General features: G+C 39.9%; 1 protein-coding gene across 4 annotated transcripts in view; it reads left to right on the forward strand.

Moving 5' to 3' along the window:
- Positions 1–24,471, forward strand: part of LOC118120360 (FERM and PDZ domain-containing protein 1) — a 43,804-nt gene that overhangs the window by 13,181 nt on the left and 6,152 nt on the right. For 2 of the 4 annotated variants that reach the window (XM_035175205.2, XM_035175213.2), the window contains exons 3-15: positions 4,294–4,416; positions 5,432–5,595; positions 10,600–10,702; positions 10,837–10,882; positions 12,021–12,125; positions 15,244–15,339; positions 15,674–15,799; positions 15,946–16,065; positions 19,108–19,244; positions 19,850–20,069; positions 20,191–20,373; positions 20,937–21,081; positions 21,807–23,138. In XM_035175205.2, coding sequence (XP_035031096.2) covers positions 4,298–4,416; positions 5,432–5,595; positions 10,600–10,702; positions 10,837–10,882; positions 12,021–12,125; positions 15,244–15,339; positions 15,674–15,799; positions 15,946–16,065; positions 19,108–19,244; positions 19,850–20,069; positions 20,191–20,373; positions 20,937–21,081; positions 21,807–23,138 — 2,896 coding nt within the window. In that variant the 5' untranslated portion in view covers positions 4,294–4,297. Of the gene's footprint in view, positions 1–4,293; positions 4,417–5,431; positions 5,596–10,599; positions 10,703–10,836; positions 10,883–12,020; positions 12,126–15,243; positions 15,340–15,673; positions 15,800–15,945; positions 16,066–19,107; positions 19,245–19,849; positions 20,070–20,190; positions 20,374–20,936; positions 21,082–21,806; positions 23,139–24,471 lie in introns of those variants that run through there. The other 2 variants (XM_035175237.2, XM_035175245.2) reach the window with 2 other exon arrangements.

Raw genomic sequence — 24,471 nt, forward strand, 5'->3', positions numbered from 1 at the left:
TGTGACAACAACATCAATGACTCTGATCAGTGGGTTATATAGTCATTAGTCGGAACCTCAAATTGACCTTTTCATGTCTGAAAAAAAACTCTATTAAATGATCAGTCTAGGCAACTAGTAGTGGCAACTAAAGGTGAGGTTTGTTTGCGATGCACCACCATGTTTCTACAGTGGCCCAGAATGGACAAATCAGACGCTGTGGAAGAGGACCCACCCCAGATGTAAATATGGAGCGTTCATTCTGAGCTATCACAACCACAAGTCATAGTTTCTGTTCACTAATGAAAACATAATAATGAATATTAAATACAATTTCTACCAATAGAATTTTAATTTCAATCATAAATGTGACTAGATCTACCCTTGCCTGCACTACCGAGTTGTTCCAACTGTGTACGTGTGGATACAGTAACACACCCGTGAATATGGCACCCTGCAAGATGAGCTCTGAAGGTCATCCAGGTCATTCAAATCTAATCTAATTGAAAATTAGATACACATTTTCGTTGGTCATTACAAAATGAATCATAATTTTCCTAATTATATGATAGCATAGTAATAATTGGTAATGTATTATTTCTCTTTGCAGTTGTGACGAATCACAGGGAAAGAAACGAGAGAAACCTGATTCCTCCCACAGCTAAACAATAATCTAATAGAAAGACAGGGAGGGGGACACACAAGCAGGGGATTACATAGTGAATAGTGGGATATCTGAACGTTTATGTGAAAATATGAGACGACAGACAATAATCTAAATGAAATCCAAGGAAGGATTGGAACAGCACACCTTAGTGATTGGCTTCATGAACACGCCATGTGGAAAAACACAGTTGTTTTCGGTCTCTAGATAAGTGGTAATATATATTTAGTCTTTAACAGGCCTACAAATAAGCAGAAAGCGGAAAGAATGTGCTCACACAATGCTAAAAATACAAAAATGATAGCCATGAGCCATATTTTGGCTTTTGATGTTTTAAGTATTGTGCAAATGATTGTTTGTCAAGACGTTCCTCCACTTTTTCAACTACTTCCTAAACCAGTGTCTTTTAACTACACACTAATTGGACAGAAAAAATATACATTTCTGCAACACAAAAACATTATTTTAATTTTTTTCTTTCTCTGTGTTCCTGCTGGATAATCCACAATCTTTCAGAATAATGTTCGTCTTTAAGAGACTGAGCTGAGCAAGTGGATGTTATTAACTGTATTAACATCTTCAGACTCAACCTAACACAGTTTAACTGTGAATTAGCTGAACGACAGTGTGTTGGATTGAAATGTTGGTTTGAGTCATACAGTGCTTTAACACTGTAATCTGTTTTGTCTGTGTTTTCACAACTGACCTGTTTTTTGCTTAAGTGTCGAAGTTTTCCTTGAAATTCTGGTCTGGCCCAAACAATAGAAATGTGTCTTGTGATTGATGTGAGAAGGAAGTACAGTATGATATACCCACCTTCATCTAATGTTACACCTTGTCTTATCTCAAACACTGTGGTGGAAAAACAAGAACTGTTGTGAATCCCTACAGCCAATGAAAGCCACAAAAGTAAAAGAGGGGATTGGCCATGTATGACGAACCAGTTACCAGTGTTTGACATTTGAATTGCACAGACATTTAGTTGTAATCCATCCCTGATTATCCATTTTTAGAAAAAGGTAAATCCTCTGTCTCATTTCCTTGCATTTGTGGATGTATCTATGTCACTCGTGAGATCACTGGGACATTGAGCTAGTTGGATTATTCTGACCCTAACAAACATTGTGTCTCTGTAACCTGAGAAGTGAGATACTGCCAGCTAACAGGAAGAGTGAGATATGGAAGAGCGAGAATTGAGGGGCAGATAGGATGAAAAAGAAGTGAGAGGCGGGAGCAGGAGAGGGGTATACACAGACAGATGGATGGATAATGTGCTTATGACTCAAGATCTCCCAGGAGACATTGCTGTCTGGCTGTGACACACACCACTTTCATCACTAAGCCCTCCTCCTGTCTCACCTTATATCACACTTGTGTCTTTTCTGTCTTCCTCTCATTCAGTTTCCTGTGGTGGTCACATCACAGTGTGCCTGAGGGACTCTTCTCCTCTCCTCTGTCCTTTCCTCTCTCCTCTCCTCTTCTCTCTTTCCCTGCTCCCTATACTCACCCTCTTTGCTCGTTTGCTTTAATGGATGTTGCTAATGCCCATCATCAGTTACATCCTTCTGGGGGAGATTCCTTCCTGCAGCTGCTCATTGAGGGACACAGTACGCCTGCTGAGATCATTCACTCTTTAATTCTATCCATTAGTCCATAAATGTTTTTATGTAATTAATCCATTGTTCTGCGTATTACCCTTTTCAAAAGACAACAGCTCTACTGCTTGTGGCTGAAAAGTTCCTTCTCATTAATCCATCAATTCACTGATCATTTAATTCATCCATCCTTTCATACATTCATTTGTCACTTATCTGCTTATCTAACATTTTCTGAATGAACTTCTCCATCCATCCTTTTGTCCCCTTTGTGATTAATTTATTGCTAAAATAAATGCTCCATTCATTCATTGTTCACTTGAACCCATCGTTCATAGTGAAGTGATTCTACATGAACGCTGACTGTCAGTATCTGTTTCCCAGTCACAGTCTGGTAGTTTCAGTCTTTGATTATGTGAAAGGGGTATTGGGTATCAGCTAATGACCAAGTCTTTGTCTGACTGCCTCAGTCATCTGGGAGGGAGTTTGTGTGGGTGTGTGTGTGTAAGTGTATATACACTTGTATTATTGTAAACTCTTTAGGACTGTTCCAGCATAAACTCAAAGCATAAGGTTTGATGATGGAAGTCAACGCAAAGTTAAAGGGATAGTTCACGGAAAAATGAAAATCCACCCATTATCTAGTCACCACTATGCAGATGGAGGGGTGGGTGAGTGCACAAAACACTTTTGGAGTCTCGGGGGTAAACGGCGTTGCAGCCAAATCCAATGCAATTGAAATAACTGGTGACCGATTTTTTTTCAAATGTAAAAAAAACAACAGAGGATATAAGAGAACATTTATACAAATATAACTTATTGCAAGTATTGAAATCAAGTCCCAAAGTCCAGACTGAAATCTGAAAGTTTGTGTCATCATGTGTATTGGGTGATCACACAAAAAGCAGAACAACAACATCTAGTATTTTAGTAAACTGTTAGGGTTCTCTGTCTTCAGGAGTGGTGCATGTAGGACTCCTAAAGATACATGAGTATATAACACTGAAAGCTTCAGTTTACATTGTTACAAGCTATTAACAAGTTAGACGAACCATAACATTTTCCCTGATTCCAAAATTGCACTGACGCAAACAAACAGACTCCCATGCTGCATCAGGGACACTGTTTTTAACTTTGGTTGATGCATGACAGTAGTGATCCTGTGGTTTTTTTGTGACAAATGACCTAAGGTCATTTACATTGGAGGAGTTTGGGAATCCAACACAAAAACGTTTTTCTAAATCAGACTGCTAAAGCTTTATCTTAGCTTTGGCTGTACAATTGTGGACATTTTTACAAAAACAAAAACAAAAAATCGGTGAAAGTATAATTAATGGTTGAGGAGTAATCAAGCCATGGTCGATGGCGACAGGTAATGAAAATCTATGAAGTAGTCAAAGGTAACATTTTCTAAACCCTGTAACCTTTTGTTAGAGAGCACATGTATGTAAGGTGATATGACATGATATAAAATATTGAGTGGTTCCACAAGGACCCATTAAGTCATGACCATAGGATCATGCATTAGCCTGACTACGTCCCACTGAAACCAAAGACAACTCATGTCCATTACATCCATTTCACCAGCCACCACCGCCTGCCAGCAATCATTTATGATAACCACCAGCAATCAGCAGACACACATGGAGACACCATCATTATACAACATTATTTATTAGAATTTAGGGAATACTGATTCTGATGTTTGTTGAGATTTGAAATCAAAATGTGAGCAGTTGGCTCATTAATGGCACTGAGAGCCTATTAGGCTGCATAAACCCAGAAGTGACATCATTGTTGGCCTCAGCCCATGTCTGGTACTCAGAAGTCCCACTGTCAAGCCTAATGTGTGAGGGTTGTGTCTCTTAAGCAGGGTTAGGGGTTAGTTCTTAAATTTGCATTTTGCATTCTGTAAATATTTGATGACCTAACCTATTTATGTTCCTGATTTGATTCTGGCACAAAAATATTTAATCACATTACTTGACACTTTGCATATAAGTGGAGCATGTTACAGAATATATGCGATCCCTTTCACACTTTCTCCCATGCTAGGTAAATGGAGGTGGAGGACAGGAGCCGCTCCCCATCCCGTAAGACCAGCCGGGTGGAGCAGGTGGTGGGACGATGGCTGAGACGGTCTCGAGACTTAGGCAGCAGGTCTCACTCCCTGAGCAGGTAGACCTCTTCCTAATTCTGTTTCTTGAGTTAGATTCTCCCACGAGTGGATCTAGGATTTTAAAGGGGCCTCAGGGGCCAATTATATGTCCAACATCCATGCACAATTCCTGATTCAGTAAGGTGCACATTTAAGTAATTCCTTGTTTACTTTTAGGTATATAGCTTTGAGCAAAGCCACCTATTGAATATATTTTTTAATTAATTTCTGAATTCATCATTTCATCTGACTGGGTGTCCACTATGGGTTTGCTGCAGTAATCAGTGTTACTCTGTGTTCAGGCACATAACAATTATGTAACTTTCCCCAATTTTAGGTTCATTTTTGTATATCAATGGTAGTGGCCACGTCACCAGTTATCAATGCTGTCTGATTGTTGTCTGTCTGCACAGTGCAGCAGCAGTCATATCACAGAGTACCAAAGTCTAATCACATGATGAGGGGAGAGTTAACCGATGAGGATGATGAGACTTTGGTGTTTAAATATGAATAAAACTGTGAATATTTTGAGGGTCTACCATCTCACCGCTGTACACTCTACAATGAAGCAACAGCGCAAAACTTCTTAAAGATCTTTGATGTTCCTACGAGGAGTGGACCGCCACAGTCTAGATAATGTGCATCTAACTTCAGTGCAGCAGAAGAGTGAGGCTGCTCAAAGTAAAATGTAACGTTACAGATTTCACTCAGTAAACACTGCACAGACACTGAACCAACACACATCTTTTTCATTAATTGTGTGGTGTTGTTACGAGTTAATTACTCAGTCGGAAAATTTCCGTACCTTGGCATTCCTAGTGTCCACATGAGTGATTCACTAAATCATTTTAATTAGCATTTTCCATCTGTGTTATGTTTTGATACCCTCTGTTGTATCCATTCTTATTCTGCTGATTATTCTAATATACATGTATAAATGAGAATTGATTAAATTGCTTAAACAGAATGTGTAATGTTCGTGTAAGATGTCAGAATTCACAGCTTATTTATTTCTGTCCCTCTGTCCCTCTCTAGAGACCGAGTTGCAGAGAATGGGAAGACTGCAGAGTCCAGTGGCTCTGATCAGAGGAATTACCCATTTCGATTCAATATTCAGATTCCTCGGGACCCCACCCTCAACTCTCATGGCCTCACACTCTCCCCCCAAGCCCCCATCCTGGTACAAGAGGTCACCCCAGGTACGAACGATTTATAAAATGTTAACCTAGTAATGAGGAAAAAAGCAAAGTAAGACTACAAAGAAAGATCTGCAATTTTAACTTTATATAGAAAAAAATGACAAGGTTAATGACTAAGCTTAAAATCTGGATTGTCTGAAGTACAAACCTTGTTGTTCTCATGCCTCCCAGTGGTGACAGCCAGTGGCAGGAGGCATTCTGTTTTTGGGTTGTCCGTCCATCCTTATGTACTTCTGTTCGTCCAATACTTTAGAACACGATAGCTCAAGACCACCTTGAGGGAATTTCTTCAAATTAAGTATAAATGTTCACTTTGACTCACGAATGAACTGATTCGATTTTGGTGGTGAAAGGTCAAGTTCACACGAAACCTTTCTTTTACTTTCTGAAGACGTTATCTTAAGTACGCCTCAAGAGAATCCGGTCAAATTTGGCACAAATGTTCACTCAGACTCTTGGATTAACAAATTTGATTTGGGTGGTCAAAGGTCAAGGTCATGGTGGCCTCACAAAACCCGGCCTCTTGAACATGATAAGTCTGCCTTTGGGGAATTTCTTCAAATTTTGACCACTTGTACAAAGAGATTATCTGATTAGATTTGAGTCAGAGGTAAAGGTTACGGTGACTTCAAAAGAGTCTGGAAAAAAATAGTTAGACTAAAGACTGCATCTGTATAAACAGACTTGTTCTACACAAACCCAAAACACAGCACTCACCCTAGATATCTCTGGAATAGAGGATTATTTCTCAGTGTTAGGGAGTTTGGTTTCATAGCTGACACTGCATGTTCAGTTTAGCTTTGTCGCCATTGTACCTCTCCATTGGCTTCGACTCCTTTTTCCACAGAGAGGCCATTCTACTGTTTCTCTTGGCATTGTCTGCAGTGTTTTGGTCTGCTTCATCAGTATCTCCTGCCCAAAAGAAACAGCTGCTACTGTGTACCTGAGTACCTAAGAGAGCAGCCTTGTACCAGCCTGTCCACCCAAGTGAAAGGAGAGTAGCCCTCCAAAAGACAAGTTGTGTCTCAATAGCCACTGGAGAAATTAATGAAGCCTTAGTGTACTGTACTTCTGTAGCAGGAGGTACCGATTGTGATGGCTCGTGGGCCTGGCAAGGAGGCCCCAGGGGACTATACTACAGTAACAAGAGCTTTTTAAATCAGTATTTTCCCCTGATAAAATTAACTGATCCAGAGTTATGAATTGTCAAAATGTCTTTTTAACTTTACTCATCCATTCATATATTATCTACATCTTTTATTATTTGAGGGGGGCTACAACCAATTGATTGTAAATCTCAGTATCTACCACTACCAATCAAATATCTAATATACTTTATCAAATGATGGGTTTTTGTTGGCATGATGGGAGATTCACTCAGAGTGACCAATTCTTCTGAAATAAAGACACTGATGGGGACATAGGGGAGTGCCAGCACCAATAGGTGGATGTCTTACCGCGACTGCATCTTATTGCACAGCACCTCGCAACTGATCAAAATAAAAAAATTATAAAACAATGCACAAATTTGGTGTGGTCACACCAGTAATACGGACCATACAAGTAACTCCCCAGTGATTGGCTACTGTGAATATTACATCTAACATAGAGCCTCTCATTAGCTCTCCAAAAACAGAATAATTCACCCTCACATACAGTGTGTTGAATATACAGCTCTCAAAGCTCTCGCTCAATAAAGGATTAATTGCCTCTAAAAGCTGATGCCAACCTGTGTGCCATGTGCCGTGAATAATTAATACATAATAATTGCTGAGCTTGTGTTGAACCAAATGTCTGTCTCCGTCTCTGTCTTGTCTTGCAATGTGTTTACATAACTCCTCTTGTCATGGTAGAGAACTAGAGCCCAACCGAAATGGTATTTTGGGGGTCGTTGCTGATTTATTAGGGAGTAGTATCAACACATTTATTTAAAAACTTGAATGACACTCAGTAGAGTGCATATCTCTGCCAGGGCTCAACAGTCCCCTCATTGCGCCGCATTTAAATTTACTAGATCTGGATTTTTAGGGGAATCTGAACATTTTACATATAAATATCAGTCCCTTAAACACTTAAACATGTCAGATTTTGAGTTGTAGTTTTTTCTTTATGCTGTTAACGAACATATATACATACGTAAACAAGAATATAACCCCCTTGGCGAAGGTAAAAATTTGGCAATGATTCCTAAGATGTCATTCTCAATGACATCCTGATGACAAAGAAATATGATTTAGGCTTGATATTTTACAATGCAAACATAAACTTTATTATGAATAACCAAAAGAAGAAAAAGAAAAAAACAAATCCAACCAAATATTTAGAACTTCAATTAAGAAAACAAATGTTTTCTGAAAATAAATGTACAACACATTTCTAAAATTAAGCTGAATGGATAGAGGAAAGGTTCCAGAACCTGTTTCAGTTTTGTTACACCAATCATAAACATCTGCTCAGTCTTGTTCGCTTTCCATATTAATACTTAATAACTGAATACATTTCAATGGATAATAGGTCCCCTCTAGAGAGTAGGATTTTGAAATAAGGAGACATTTAAGGAGATATTTATATTTATATTATTTAGGGCTAGGCGATATGGAAAACAATCTTATTATTTTTTTCACATCAGTCAATATCGATATACTGTATATCGCAATATAAATCAAATCAGCTCCAGTGCACTGAGGCACTACTTTGCGCAGGTCAACAAGTGACTCTGCTTCTCTGATGTTCTCTAATCATTACACACTTAGAACTGATCCTTATAAAAACTCTGCTGAATTTATGTTAATGTTCCTTGATAAGCGGAGCGTTGATTTGTCTGCAACAATGAAGTTAAAGGTCCAGTGTGTAAGATTTAGGTGAAAGGGATCTATTTCCAGACATTTTATATAAAATAATCTCATGTTTTCACTAGTGTGTTTCATTTAAACTGTACAAATTATTGTTTTCTTTACCCTAGAATAGGCCCTTTATATTTAAATACTTTATATTTATGAGAGAGGTCCACTCTATGGAGGCCACCATGTTTTTTACAGAAGCCCAGACTGGACAAACTAAACATCTTTTGAGTTTTTATGACAGCTGAAGGCTACCACAGATTATTTCATGTTTTGAAGGGGAGGGTGAGGTGAGGGGTATTCAGCTGCAACATGAAACTTTACCACCATATGTAAATTCTACACACTGAACCTTTAAAATCCTGCGGTGCATCATAATCTGCGGAAAGAAATCCTGTCTGCAGGAGTGTGTGTGTGTGTGCGTGTGTGTGTTTGTGTGAGTGTTTTCAAAATCTGGTCCTATATTCTAAAATAGGCGTCGGATCATGATTCTGGATTGTTCTGGTCACTTTAACTCTGATGTGCTGACTGTGTGCGTCAAAATATAAATCAATCAAACAAACACAAAGTAAACGTCAGTCATGTAAGTGTCCTAATAACTTGTGATCAGTGAAAAGTGAGTGCGGGTCAGAGGGGGAGTGAGGAGGAAGCAGACTCCAACAGGAGAACGGACCTTTATTGAGTGTCTGTCCTGATCCTGGAGCAGCAGTGTTAAACTTAACCTGACATGTCTGTAACTCAAATGGACCTGTCTTAAATTTCTATGGAGGTAAAAGTTATATCGCGATAATTACCGTTATCGCTTTATCACCCAGCCCTAATATGATCTGTATCTTTTTATTACTGTTCTAATTACCTCCCCAATTTTCAATTGTCTGGATACACAAGCGCTTCTTGCTCAGCTGCAGAGCCACGAGGACCTGAATCCCCCAATGGTCCGGGGATAGATAACCTTGCTTTCTCCTGTGTGGCAAAAGTCTGCTCTGTCAGCCTCTGCGCACACACACACACACACACACACACACACACACACACACACACACACACACACACACACACACACACACACACACACACACACAGAGGCTCATGTCTCCAGTGACCCTCCTGAGCCTTGATTTTTCTACTCTCTGTCTCTGGCAAATGCTTCAATATTTTGATATGAATACTTTACTTCAAAGCATTTTGTAGATTGTCACCTGTGGTATCGTTCCATGTTCAAAACATCTGACTAAACACAACTAACACCCCATTGTCATCGCTAACACACAACCACTCATGACTGAACACACACGTGTGCAATCATGTTACTTTAGTACTCTAGTACTTTAGAGAATCGTGTTTATGTTATGTTGCGGTCAAAGAATATGTGAATTGTTTACATGTATCAATAACCAGCCTGTGACCTGACCCGGCCCACAGGCATAATGCTGAGGCAGAATGAATGATTGGCATTTCTGTGTAAAATCATATAATGCAGTTTTTTTGCTAAGTGTAGTGTGTAATGATTGCTGATTGAAGTTTCTGCATTAGCTCGCTTTGTGTGTCATCTGACAGCTGTGTTTGATTTTGCAAAGGTGAGTGTAGCTTGAATTTTGGGGTTTGTGTTTACTGTTCTGAGAAAAGGAGAGGATGTTTAGGTCTGTAGGGTTCTTAAAACAACAACAACAATGCACCAGAGTTAGATGAAAGCCAGTCCCCAGAATACAAGCTACTGCTGAGTCTAGTAAATTGTGTTGTTCTAAATTGTGACATGTCTCATTTAGATATCTCAATATTTTTGCCAGTCATGGGTTGAAGATACCTCTCAGCCTTTTTAGACCCAAGCAATGAAGTTGTCAATGAATCTAAAGAGACAATAGACACACAACACAGGTAATTACAATTTACCATCAATAAAGAATAAAAAAATACAGAATTGTCCATGACATTTCCAAATCTTGCAATATATTTAGCTAAAAGATGTTAAAGGAGAAAAGTAAGGGGAGACTGTGGACTGCTAATTAACCTGTATTTCTGATCTTCCTGCAGTGGGACAGTAAGGTTTGTAGAGTTGGGAAAAAAAAGAATGGCTACTGCTTCTTATCCACCCCTGTTGCAATATTAATGCAGAACAATTGAACACCCCCAGGCTTGACAACACAAGGACATTTTGTGTGCGCAGGTGGTCCTGCAGATGGCCGGCTCATCCCTGGCGACCAGCTTGTGAAGATCAATAACGTCGCTGTGGATGACCTGACCCCAGAGCAAACTGCTGAGATAATCAGGTCTACCCTGACAGCTGCATTCACAAACAAACATGCACATGCATGATTATGGGTACACGCACAACACAAAACAGTTTGAAATAAGTTATGCACATCACGTCTAACAACAACACCCTCCCTTTCTTGTATTTCAGGGAGTGTCAAGATACGTTGACAATGACGGTACTCAGAACAATGCTGGTGAGTCTGCTGTGTTAAACTTACCACACATAGAGACACACACCTAGCAAAAATGTACATTAACACACTGGAAGACTCTTTGAGAATTGGATAATGACTGCCAGCAGAACTTTAGATGAACTTAACTTTAGTTTCCTGTTTCCTCTTTTCCTTATGTTGTAGAAAAACAAACATAAGCCTCTGTAGTGTATCTACACTCAAGAACATACAGTCGATACTGTACACACTGTCAATATACACACTGGATTCTAATTCGCTGTTGTCAGTACATCACTGATCAGCTTGGGGTCAAGTGTCATTGGTAACAAGAATCTTGTCACCAAGGTACCACCACTACATCACTGTCAACAGCGACAACATGTTATACCCCATCCCCACTCACTTTCACACACACACACACAAGAGCTGTCTATCTGAGTGTGTGTGTGTGTGTGTGTGTGCTGTCTGTATCTGTGAAGTTGACGTATGTATTTGCACTAAGGTGAAGTAGATGGGTAATCAAATCTGTCCCTCAGTGATTCTCATCAGCAGCTCTGCTGATGGAGGCACCATCACCATCTGATTCATAGCTCACAGCTCCTCCAAGAAATCATTACTGAGCTGCACGGATTTATTAGCATTGCCCAGAAAATATTTATTGTTGTGATGGTAACACAACATCAGAAGACTTTTGAAACTAGGCATGCCTAATTGAAGATTTTGATCACAAGGTGATTTAAGAGCAGCAGTCTGACAGCTTCTAGTGCCTTTGATACACCAACAGTAACTGGTTGTGCAATAATTAAGGAGTCAGTTTGTTTCCAAGTACCTGTACTTGGAAATCTCCAAACTTTTAAAACAGTCATTTAGCTCCCATTATTTTACCCAAACATGTAAACAGCCTTGATTTATACAGAAAAACCTTATCCTTAACATCCTGCACCAAGATAAAATATGCAATATCAGCATTGTTGTTTTTGTTTGATATACTGTATATCAATATATTTGGGTACATTTCTGTATGTATCGTTTTATTTCCCTCATATGTACCACTTCATATACTTCACTGAAAATACACCCCACACATCCAAATTCAATGACAATTAATTATATAAAAATTACTATGACAACTTGATTTATTGATTTGTATTCGTTACAGGGCCCAAAGTCATCATTCATCACACCGGAGAAGAGGGCCAAGCTCAGATCCAACCCCGTAAAAGTTCACTTTGCAGAGGAGGTGGAAGTAAATGGGCACTGTCAGGTGAGTTGGAGAAGATGTTTTGCTGGTGTTGTTTACCTTGATGCTAAAACCCAGGTTCAACACAATTTGTCTTATAGGGCTTAACAAGATTAACAAAAACCTCAGAGAGAGCCACATGTGAGGGATCCCTCTACCAGGACGGACAGAAGTGCAATAGATGCCACGTGTAGCTTAGCACGTCACCAAAATAACAATATTTACAACATTGATGAGAAAACATAAATAGAGAGGTGTATTTAAGCAATTTAGTTGTAATCATAATCCATGATCAGCTGCTACCACGATCCACCACCACGATGTGCCAGCAACCGCGATAAGGCAGAAACTGGGAACAAGTCAAGTCAGTAACATGCATTGATGCAACATTAATGTGATGAAGAGAGAGAAGCGGAAAGAGATGCTCCATGTGTCAAGTGTCCCCCGACAATCTAATTCGATCGCAGCATATCTAAGAGCTGGTCCAAGACAGACCTGGACCAGCTCTAACTATAAGCTTTATCAAAAGGAAGGTTTTAAGCCTACTCTTAAACGTAGAGAGGGTGTCTGTCATCTGAAACTGGGAGATGATTCCACAGGAGCTTGATAGCTGAAGGCTCTGGCTTGTACTTTAGAAACTTTAGGGATAACAAGTAAGCCTGAATACCAAGAGCACAGATCTAGTGGGGTGATTGGATACGATGAGCTCTTTAAGGTATGATGATGCCATATTATTTAGGGCTTTGTAGGTGAGGAGGTAAATTAAAAATGTTATCCTAAATTTAACAGACACATAATTTAGGTGCACCCAAAATTTTTCACTGTGCATGTTGGCACCGCAATAATACACCCATTATACAGTTCACATATACATTGCTAATTTTTAAACTTTCAGTGTGTAGAATTTAGTGGTGAAGTTTCATGTTGCAGCTGAATACACTCCCCTTCCAAACATGAAGGAGAACCTGTGGTAGCCTTCAATTGTCATAAAAACTTAAAAAGTGTTTAGTTTGTCCAGTTTGGGCTACTGTAAAAAATGGCGGCCTCCGTAGAGAGGACCAGCTCCCAATGTAAATATTAAATATTTGAATATAAAGGGCCCATTCTAGGGTAAAGAAAATAACAATTTTTACAATTTAGATGAAACACACCAGTGAAAACAGGATTATTTTATATTCAATTTCTGCCAATAGATCCCTTTCACCTAAATCTTACACACTGAACTTTTAATTAGGGCTGGGTTCAATTTGATTTGTTCGAATATCGATTCAGTTCAGGATATTTCATTGTACATACCAATTTTGCCTGGATATGAAACTAGAGAGATAATTTAAGTTGTAAACTGAACAAGGAAACCTCCAACAAACCAGGATTGAAAGATCGCTTTGATGATGACCACACTGGTGATGATGCATGTGCTGTTGCTATATGGCTGACAAACAAATAACAGACAGAAGAAGTGCCATCTATTGCCTGTTTCCAGTTTTCTGTTTCTCACTCTTGAAGTCCAGCTGATGGTGCCATTCCACATTAACCAAGCTGAGGACAGAATACTCCCTGCATGGCATCATTACATGTCACTTCTAGCAGCACGAAAGAAACCTTAGGATGCAGTTCTCTCCAGAAGGAGAAGAATGACCCCAAACTGGGAACTGGTTCCACAGGAGAGAAGCCTGGCAGCTGAAGGCTCTTCCTCCGATTCTACTCTGGCAGGCTGTAGGAACCACAAGAGTATTTTCACAGGGAGCCAATGTAGATAAGCTAAGACAGGTGTAATATGATCTCTTATTCTAGTTCCTGTCAGCACATGTGCTGCAGCATTTTGGACCAGCTGCAGGTTTTTCACAGACTTACTGGGACATCCTGATCCTAAAGAATAACAGTAATCCAGTCTGGAGGTAACAAATGCATGGACGAGTTGCTCAGCATCCTTCTAAGACCGGATGTCCCTAATTTTCATAATATTGCGCAGGTTTAAGAAGGCTGTTTAGAAATAGATGGACGGTTTGATATGGGTCTAGAAATAGCTAAAACATTTGGGTCAAAAGTAGGCTTTGGTATGTAGCCTGTTTGAATCAGATCAGAATTGATTTAATATGGAACTGTTTATTCATGATAAAACACTGGCTGGAAAAACAATTGTTTTGGATGAAGAGAGGAATGAAGTGAGTTCGGACAGATCTATAGAAGAAAAATATATTATGTTGTGTAGCGTAATCATATCTATTTTTCGTTATTCCTTTAATCATCTTTTTACATATCTTGGTTGTCTTAGAACCTCTCACAAACCACTAACTTAAGCTTTCCTAGATTTTGATAGAATCTAAATGTGTAACAGACAGTGCTTGAAATGACATTCGTTATTTTTAGTGCGTAGCTTTTCACTATGGTGAGGAGTGATGTTTTTGCAGTTTTCTCATCCTGCTAGCGGATGTGAAAAGAACTGGATGAGGAAAACCACAGAGCCTGGAGTGCCCATTACTAATCACAGGGAAAACACTGATCGATATCTGCCTCATCCTCCAGTCCTTATGTCTGTGATTACAAGGCAGTAAACCTCAGATTAGGTAGAGAGAGGCAGCGGGAGACAGAGATAAAGGAGGGGGTGAGCTGTGTCACCGTTGTTAAAAAGAAGACAAAACAATAGAAATGGAAGATGGAAGATGGGGGTTGTCTAAAAGTTACACTGTCAATACATAAAAACACTTTCTAAAAACTGAAGAGAACAGGAATGAGGCAGGGAAAGATGAGTCACCACAGAGAACAAACCCTGCAGACAGAAACAGGCCAGAGGATATGGTGCAGAGAAATGCTCAGTGAGAAGAGCTGAAAATTACTCATGTCTCTGTTACTTACTGCAAGTACAGTATGTTATAATCTGTAGAGTGTGCATCTAATATTTACCTCCAAGGTAACCAAAGAGGTTTTTTTGCCCCTGTCCAGGTTTATGTGTTTGTTTGTCAGCAAGATTATAATGATGATAGAATTATTATTAACATATACAAATCCATTTAATGTCATCTGTCTCTGTAAGTCTGTTACCCATAATCCTCTTGAGCCAACAGGTTTACGATGCACATATTTTTATCTGACACCTTCTTTTAAACCCTGACCCTGACCTGGACCCATGTCTGGTTTGCAGGGTAACTCGCTGCTCTTCCTGCCTAATGTTCTGAAGGTTTATCTGGAGAACGGGCAGACCAAGGCCTTTAAATTTGAACCCAGCACCACGGTCAAGGTACTGTACAATGTTCAGTCTACCATACAGACATCCATTCATACCTTACAATTATCATAGACTGACAGATACCTGAAAATATAATACTTTTGGGGGTTCCATGTGAGATACATAATGTGCTTATGAAGTGTGGAAGAACATTTTTAAAAACTTTATTCAACCTAGGTCAAAAACTATAGGCACTATTGTCAAATCCATATTAAATTAAAACTATACAATAAAAACAATTTCATATTGTATTATAAAGTAGTATTCAAATTCCATCCACCAGCTCAGCAAATGTTTCATGATGTAAAACATTGTCTTTGAGGTTGTGATCTTCTGTGTGCATCAGGACATTGTGATGACACTGAAGGAAAAGCTTTCTCTGAGCCGTATTGAACTCTTCTCCCTGGTGCTGGAGCAGCAGCACAGCATCAGTAAACTACTGCTGCTACACGACGAGGAGAGAATTCAGCAGGTACACAAATGCATACACACACACACAAACTAATAACAATTATTTTACATGTTTCATAAAATATACATATCAAATCTGTGACAGTATTTAGCTGCATTGAAAAATACAGGATATTTGATGGAAAGTGTGCATGTGTGTGTGTCCAGGTGGTCCAGAAGAAAGAGGCCCATGACTACAGGTGTCTCTTCCGCATTTGTTTCATGCCCCAAAACTTCCAGACTCTGATGCAGGAGGATCCCAGGGCCTTCGAATACCTCTACCTGCAGGTAGACAGATGAAACTAGTTTGGCATTGTCAGACCAATTCAAATTTTAAAATGTTTCTGAAACCTTATCGTTCATTTCTCATTTCCATCAGTGGTCGCAAAGCAACCAATCAGAGCAATGAAATGTTTAACATAGCACAGTGTGACGGAAAAATGTTGACGGTGTACAGCACATATACCGACAACAACTCCTACATACTTCAACCGATGTCAACCATTCAGACATCAACACTTTCAGCTCTTTCATAGTATGGCTGCTCTCTTTTTTCTTTCTCAAACTCAGCATACTTTTTGAAATGTTCAGCTTTTCGGCCATTTTAAGGCTATCGTGATCAACACCTGCTGCCTACTTCAACCGATTTCAACCATTCAATCAGCTTTATTTTGCAATTTTGTTTCTGTGGAAGGCATCTAGATATATCACATATAATGTTTGTTTGTATTACATCAGGTTTTTTGTCTAACGCTGAGGTTTTATTCTATTTATTCACTTAACTGTGTGTTGATATTTTAATTTGTGGCTCATGTTATTTGTTTATAATACATGGTCGAGATGGTCAAGGCTTTTATGTGCTCACATTAGAACAATTATAAGATGGACATAACTCAATAGACTATATTTATTTTGGGGGAAATTTTGATGTACTTTGTCATTATAACTGCCACTACCTGGAACCAAATTAACCATTTATAATAGTGTGCATTATAACTAAGGGGTACTTAAATGTAACAAGGCGAAATAAAACTGTGCTTTAGGTTACACCCTGCAAACCCCATAGTTACTCTGTAAGTAAATGTAAGAAGGGGGATCTACCACCGTATATACTGTATATCTAACTCTATAACTACAGAGAACAATATGAGAACAGTGGTTGAGATTTTATTTGCTTCAAAACATGAAAATACTAACTAAATGTACCACTGCTGTCAGAAGAGTATATTAACCTTATGTCTCATCATCCAGACAGAGCTTTAAAAGGTTAAGACTGCACTTAACTGGAGCTGTATGATCCTCATCTGGTACCTTGGAGTCTGCAGCTGTTGGGGTTCTGCAGGAGGAATGGAACAGCTATATAACCACAAATAACACTGCTGGTTTAATGTTCATAATTAAGTGGATCTTTAATCTGGCTTCAATTCACCACCTCATGTCAGCATCACCAGTTTCTCTTGTCTTCAGAATGTTGGAATGCATGTGCATGGAAGTGGCTCACACCAACAGTTAAAAATTGGGCCTCTGGTCAGTAGAACTGTTACATAAATGGCATGTTTTAAATTACATGCAGTGGGTGTGGAATTGCAGTGCCTCCAGTAGAGGGTACAGTGCCTCATACAAGCTGCTTGTAAAAAATAAAATAAAAGTGACATTATTATTAACAACCAGTTTGATGTTATGACTATAAACTTCAACTTTTAGAAATGGTTATTAGGGCCCAAGCACCAGCGGTACCAGGGCTGGAACATTCCCTGGCATGATTATTATGCAATGAAAATGTATGTTCAATGGGCTTAGGATAATTGTAGACTCACCAAATTTGGCAAAAACATCAGACCTGGTGAAATGTGTAAAGTTTGTTAGTGATTGGGCTTGGCACTGGTAGCAGCCAGTGGTCGGAGTCATTCTGTTTTTGTCTGTCCCATTTTTCAAAATGCCACATCTCAAAAACACCTTGAAGTATTTTCTTCAAATTTGGAACAAATACTAACTTGGACTGAAAGATGGACTAAGTAGATTTTTGTGGGCAAAGGTCAAGGTCATGGTGGCCTCACAAAACAGTTTTTTTGTCTAGTGAATGCAATATATCAGGAATGCCATGAAAGAATCCTTGCACATTTGGCACAAACTTGGACTCGGGGATTAATTGATTTGATTTTGATAGCCAAATGTCAAGATCACGGTGGCCTCACAAAGTGTGATTATGTTTTTTCTGGAAGGTGGTATCTTAATTGTCTCCAAATTTGGTACAAATGAATGTGATATGTGAATGTCATATCTCAAGACTGCCTTGAAGGAATTTCTTCAATCAGTTGTCACTTGGACTCAAAGATGAAGTGCAATGGTTGTCAGAGGCATACAATCCAACGATTTTTTTTGGCCTCCAAATGGACTTCAGAAAACAATTTCAAACACAAAAAACAATGAGTTTCACTCTGTTGTTATTCCTCTGCACTGGGGAATGCCAGTTGCCAGAGATGTTTTCAGCTTATCCGTCTTCCATCCCATTTTTGTGAACAAGATAGCTCCAGAACGCCCTGAGGAAATTTATTCTTATCAGTTTGACAGAAGTATGAACTGATTCGATTTTGGTGGTCAAACGTCAAGGTCACTGTGACCTCACAAAGCACCTTCTTTTGCCTTGTGAACGTATTATCTCATGAATGCCTCCAGGTAATACTTTACAATTTTGTACAAACATTCACTCGGACTCAAGAATGACCTGATTAGAATTTGGAGGTCAAGGTCAGTGTAACCCCACAAAACCCTTTTGTTCCTCGTGAGCACATTATCTTAAGAAAGCCTCAATAGAATCCTTTCAAGTTTGGCACAAATTTTCACTCACAGATTAACATGATATGTCAAGTCTACCTTTCTGAAATTTCTTCAAATTTTGATCAGTTGTAATTTGAGCACAAAGATTAACTGATTAGATTTCAGTGGTCAAACGTCAAAGTCACGATGACCTCATATGAGTCTGGAAAAGTAATTGCACTTGTAGCCGAAGAAGTACATCCGCAGAGCGGTTAATTTAGCTAAATTTTTTATTGACAGATTTAGTCATTTTGAATTCCCTGTGTCATATACACACACACACATACACACACACGTTGAAATCCCCAAAAGTTGTATTCCTGTCTAATTGTGCTTACATACACACTTCACAAGTGAACAAGAACTGTAAAAACACTACGATGTATGAAAGAAACATCTGATTTCAGTTGATTAAAAAACATGGATAGAAGAATATCCTCAAAGTATAATGTTTACATTTTTTATTTACTTGTCACCACTTGTACTGTTTTTGTCACTATCTTTTTGTCTTAGGGAGTGAATGATGTGCTGCAGGAGCGCTTTGCTGTAGAGATGAGGTGTAACACTGCCTTGCGACTCGCTGCCCTGCACATCCAGGAGAGGTTGGCGAGCTGTGGACAGTCATCAAAGACCAACCTGAAAATCATCACGTGAGACATAAACACATATTTACAGCCATTAATTTAAACTACAGTGAACCTAGGGTTTTCCTCTTGTCAAGATCCCAGGACAAAGTGGGGTTCCATGCTGGTACAATTGTGTTGAGGGGACATTAAATGAAGTCAAGGCGCAAACAGTGTTTTAGAACATTTATAAAGTAATAGAAGCCGGTAAACAGCATTGCAGCCAAATCCAATACAATTCACGTAAATAGATTTTTCAACCGTAAAGAAAACATGAAATGCCTCCACACTGCTCGTGTGGTGTCATCCAAGTGTCCGGAAGCCCTGATATTCAAATTCGACTAGAAACGATGTCATTTACACCATGTTTCTGTTGTTTTTTCACATTTGAAAATTTTATTACCAGTTACTTCAAAAGGCAACTCCTCTCTGTCTTAACATCAAATACTTCCTTTTCCTGTGAGGAATACTGTAGGCTGCATGCTGTATACAGTACCAACAAATACAGGTGGAATTCCAACGTTTAACTTACAATTTACTCTACATTCCTTCCTTTCCTTTGCACATATCCTAACATCAGGTTCAGCTCTCTCACAGTCTTTTATACTCATACCTGTATTTGTTTGTTCCAGGAAGACGTGGGGCATTGAGAACTTTGTGTCATCCACATTGTTGAGGAACATGCGAGAGAAGGATCTGAGGAAGGCCATCGGCTACCACATGAAGAAGAGCCAATCGCAGCACGATCCCAAGCAGAAGGGCGTGGCAGTCGATCTGGCACGGATAAACTACCTGGAGGAGCTGGCAGAGCTCAAGTCATTTGGAGGCAAATCCTTCAGTGCCACCATGATGGTAGGTTTTGGGACTATTATTTGAACATGTATATTAATTTTGTTGAGATTTGGTTGATTAAGTTCCCAATAATTTCTCCTCCTCCGTCCCTCTGTTAAACAACCCCTCTCCCACCCTGAAGCTCCAGGACAGGGAATCGATGGTGACCCTGCTGGTGGGGGCGCGGTATGGGGTTAGCCAGGTGGTCAACCACAAGCTTAGCATCCTGTCTACCCTTACAGAGTTCACCTGTATCACACGCATTGAGCTGCTGCCTGAATCAGACAAGGTCAGCCTGGTCAAAATATACCTGCAGGACATTAAGGTAAGAGCAGGAGTACACACACAGACAAAATACTAAACACTTTTACATTTAAGTAACTGAACCAGACACTGCTACAAAGATGGGTCATATAAGGTTGAGCACCAATTAGCAGTATTCGTTCACCCTTGTGCAGTGTATGTATTTGTATCTGTTGGTATTTTTACACATCATTAAGTGTAATGTTGCTTTTTGTGATGCGCCTACAGTTTGGAAACTGTAGCAGGAAAACGTAGCCTCTTTGGTGTCTGAATGCTAATTAATCAAACCTGCCGGATGTCTGTAATAGCTTTAGAAAACCGCTAATTATTTTTCACCTTAAAATGACCTACCCTTGTAGTTGTTTTAAGTTACTTTACATTGTTTTCATGGCCTGCAAATATCATTTTGTGTACATGATGTGGAGACATCAGTATATACAAAGGTAGAATTGCTTTTTCATCAGTATTACAACAGGAATACTGTATGTTCATTGTCTTTCCACTGCCAACATCATCTATCTATTTTCTCTTTTTCCGTGTCTCATCTCATCTCATGTCATCTTGTCTCCTCTCTCTTACACAAAGCCCATCACATTGCTGTTGGAGTCAGTGGCAGCCAAAGATATGTCCTGCCTAATAGCAGGGTACTGTCGAGTTTTTGTTGACCCCAGCCTCAACATCTTTCCCTGGATAGATGACCCCAGGAAGCACAGAGTGTCTGCTGAGGAAGGTACAAGGAAAACACATTTACACAGAAATATACAGCAATAAATTAATGCGTAGCTCTCGGGTTGGGCAGATGGACAATACCATCATCCGTTGCAGATGGTGACAGTCATCATGATGTTGAGCCCATCCCAAGATTAATCTTGTGACATGATATCAATGAAAGTTACATCTGGAGAATGACAGTGACATTAATGCCACACAACTGCAAAAGCTAAAACAAAAAAGCCATAAAATGAAAAAAAAAACACAATAGAACTGAGTGAATTTTCACCATGAAATGAGCAAAGTTACTTAATGCAACCAGTGAGCCGTTGTTTGTGAAAAACCAGACAAGTCAGTAACCGCTTAAAATGAGATGCTTACCATTTTGAGGTGTTACCGTACAGCTGCTTGGAGCATCCAAAAATGAAGACCGCTCAATTGACCCAAACATCCATGAATTGACTGCAGCAGGTATCTCTGCTCATTTCATTCTCAACATCTTTGTGTTGCTTTTGCATTTGTGTTGTGGCTTTAGCATTTTTTACTGTTCATGCACTTGTGTGAGACATCTTGGTCACCGTAAGACACTGTGTAAAAGTTAGTAAACCCCCCCTTCCATACCATCGTCCATTTGATTTTTCACTAGACACATTGTCATTTGCCAATTTTGCAGACATTGCCCAACACTATGTCATCCTTAAAGTTGGTTTCTAATCTAGTCTTCTTTTTCATTCATTTTCGTAGGTTACGTCTCCCGCTGTGGCAGCAACTCAGATGACTCCTCAGACCTGGACATGGAACCACTAGTCAGCCTGGTGTCTTTCAACGAGAGGCTGTGCCCCCGTGTCAGATCCTCCTCTGATCCAGATGGAAGAAAAAGAAAAGACAAAAGGAGATACAAAGATAGGGAAAAGGGAGTTAAATCTTGGGAAGATAAAAATCTAAAACCAAATGAAGAAAAAGATACTGACACTGAAAAGGAAAAGTCTCTGCTAGATATGAATAATGAGGCTAAGATTGAAAACACTGAACACCAAGAGGAGACAGAAGGAGCGCAGGATGTTGGACAAATACAGATTGAAGTAGCAGACAATGACTCACAAGAACAACAGGTAAAAGTGGGGGAAGAGGGGAAGGTTGGGGTTGGAGAAGAGGTGCAAGTAGTAGAGGACCAGCCGTCCGAACCATCAGATTCTTGTCAAACTGACTCTCGTGTCCTCAACAGCCCCTCCAGCGATTCCCTTGATGCTTTGGAGGAAGATGATTTACTGTTGTGTTCCTCTTCCTCCAGCTTCCTAAATGTTCCCTCACAAACCTATTCACACATCCACTCTCCTCTTCAACTGAATCCTTATTTTCATAGACATGTCCAGCCTCACCTCCTCGCCCCACCACCAGCTCACTCCCACCCCCTCATCCACTTCACAAGTCAGGACAGGGGAGGAGGACGCTGCAGGAGGTCAGGCGATGGAGCTGATCCTCAACTCATCGCACCTATCTCCACCTCTCAGAACCTTCACCACGCCCAAAAATGTTCAAGTAACCCCTGCTCTGATGAGAGTTCCCTGTGCTTCGCTGAGCTCTCTCGCCTCATGGACTTCTTGCCGAGCCCTCCTGAGGCCAGTGAGGATGATGAAGATGAAGAAGAGGAGTTGAGGAGGAGGAGGGATATGTTGAAAGAAATGGACCAGTCAGTGAGAAGAGCAGGGGAAGGAGGAAGTGTAAGTGGGGAGGGTGGTTGTAAAGAATATCCATTGTCCCTTTCCCCATCCTCTGACTCCTCCCACATGGACTTTGTGTTTAACTTCAACCAGAGCGACGCTCGCTGCTACTACAAACTCTGCTCCAGCATCACCCCAGACAGCGCCCGTAGCCTACCCCGCCCCCTATATCATAATGAGGGAGAGGACTGTGAAGAAGTGGAGGGAAATGAGGATAAGGCTGAAGAGCTGGAGCCAATCCCCATCCTCCAGCCACCTCCAGGCTTTGGAGACAGCAGCTCTGACGAAGAGTTTTTTGACGCAAGAGATCGCTTCACCTCCCCTGAAGACCCAACCTCAGGGGCCCTGCCAAAAGGTGATTGAGTTTTCATTGCTGTTTGAGATTCGTATTCAAATGTTCATAAACATTTACTGTCGTACTGTCATTGTCCTGAGAGTGATAAAAGTACAGGCTGTAAAATCTGCTTTTGCTACCATCTAGTGGCTAAAGCGTCTACTTCTCAATAGTGATACAACATTGTATTTTAGACTAAAGTAACATCATTGCCAGGAAAGCAGCAGACGTCACAAATGGCCACACTTTACAGTGATGTTGGATGTGGTCCAAATAACCATCAAGAAACGGCTTAGAGCTCAATGCTCTCCTGCCAGATTAGCTACAACACTTCATCCATTACCCACTGCCCAGTGTTAGGTGCACATACTCGAGTTTTGTAGATACAAATTTACTCCACTATTGATGTAGTTACCAGGTACTTTAGCAGTTTTTGACAGATTAAGGAATTAATTTAAATGACTGGTCAAAGACCTGACATTATATATTCATTAATTGTGCACCCCCTAATCATGTAAAATATGCAATGTAAATTATGTTATTGAATTAATTGAGACCTGATACCTCATAACAAAGGGTAAATGTTGTATTTTCTGTCTTAACTTTAAAGTGGGAAAATATAATGAAAATAAAAACAGAAATAATAGTTTTTTACCTGGAGGGAAGACAGAGGAGAAGCTGTACTTCTTAAGCCCAGAGTAGTGCCTGCAGGCTCCACTCAGCCACGATGGAAGTTTCAGTGCACATTATAATTTTTTTAAATGAACACACACAGAATATTTGACCTATACTGCAAAAGATAACGCTTTTTAAACACGAACATGTTGAAGAGAAGAATATTTAGTCACAACCATAGTCACCCATCTTTAGGTTTTACACACTGGTGTTTACGTATTAAATGTGTCACATGTTCCATAGTTTTACAGCTACAGCTTTTATTTAAAATGTTAAGTCCTAGTGTGGCCTGTTTATTTCTGTTCTGAGACGAGTGATGGCTCAGGAGATGCAACCGCACCGCACAGGTAGCACCGCACCCAGGTCTGTAGGTGCTAATTAGACATGGTATTTGTTAATATAAGAACACAGATGCAAGCAGTTTAAAGGTTCAGTATGTAGAATTTAGTGACATCTAGTGGTGATGTCGCATGTTGCAGCTGAATACCCCTCACCTCACCCCCCCTTCCAAACATGAAAGACAACCTGTGGTAGCCTCCAGTTGTCATAAAAACTCAAAAGGTGTTTAGTTTGTCCAGTTTTTGCTACTGTAAAAAACATGGTGGCCTCTGTAGAGAGGACCCCCTGCCAATGCAAATATAAAGTATTTCAACATGAAGGGCCCGTTCTAGGGTAAAGA

Source organism: Hippoglossus stenolepis, chromosome 2 (assembly GCF_022539355.2).
Source record: "Hippoglossus stenolepis isolate QCI-W04-F060 chromosome 2, HSTE1.2, whole genome shotgun sequence".
Taxonomy (NCBI): Eukaryota; Metazoa; Chordata; class Actinopteri; order Pleuronectiformes; family Pleuronectidae; genus Hippoglossus; species Hippoglossus stenolepis.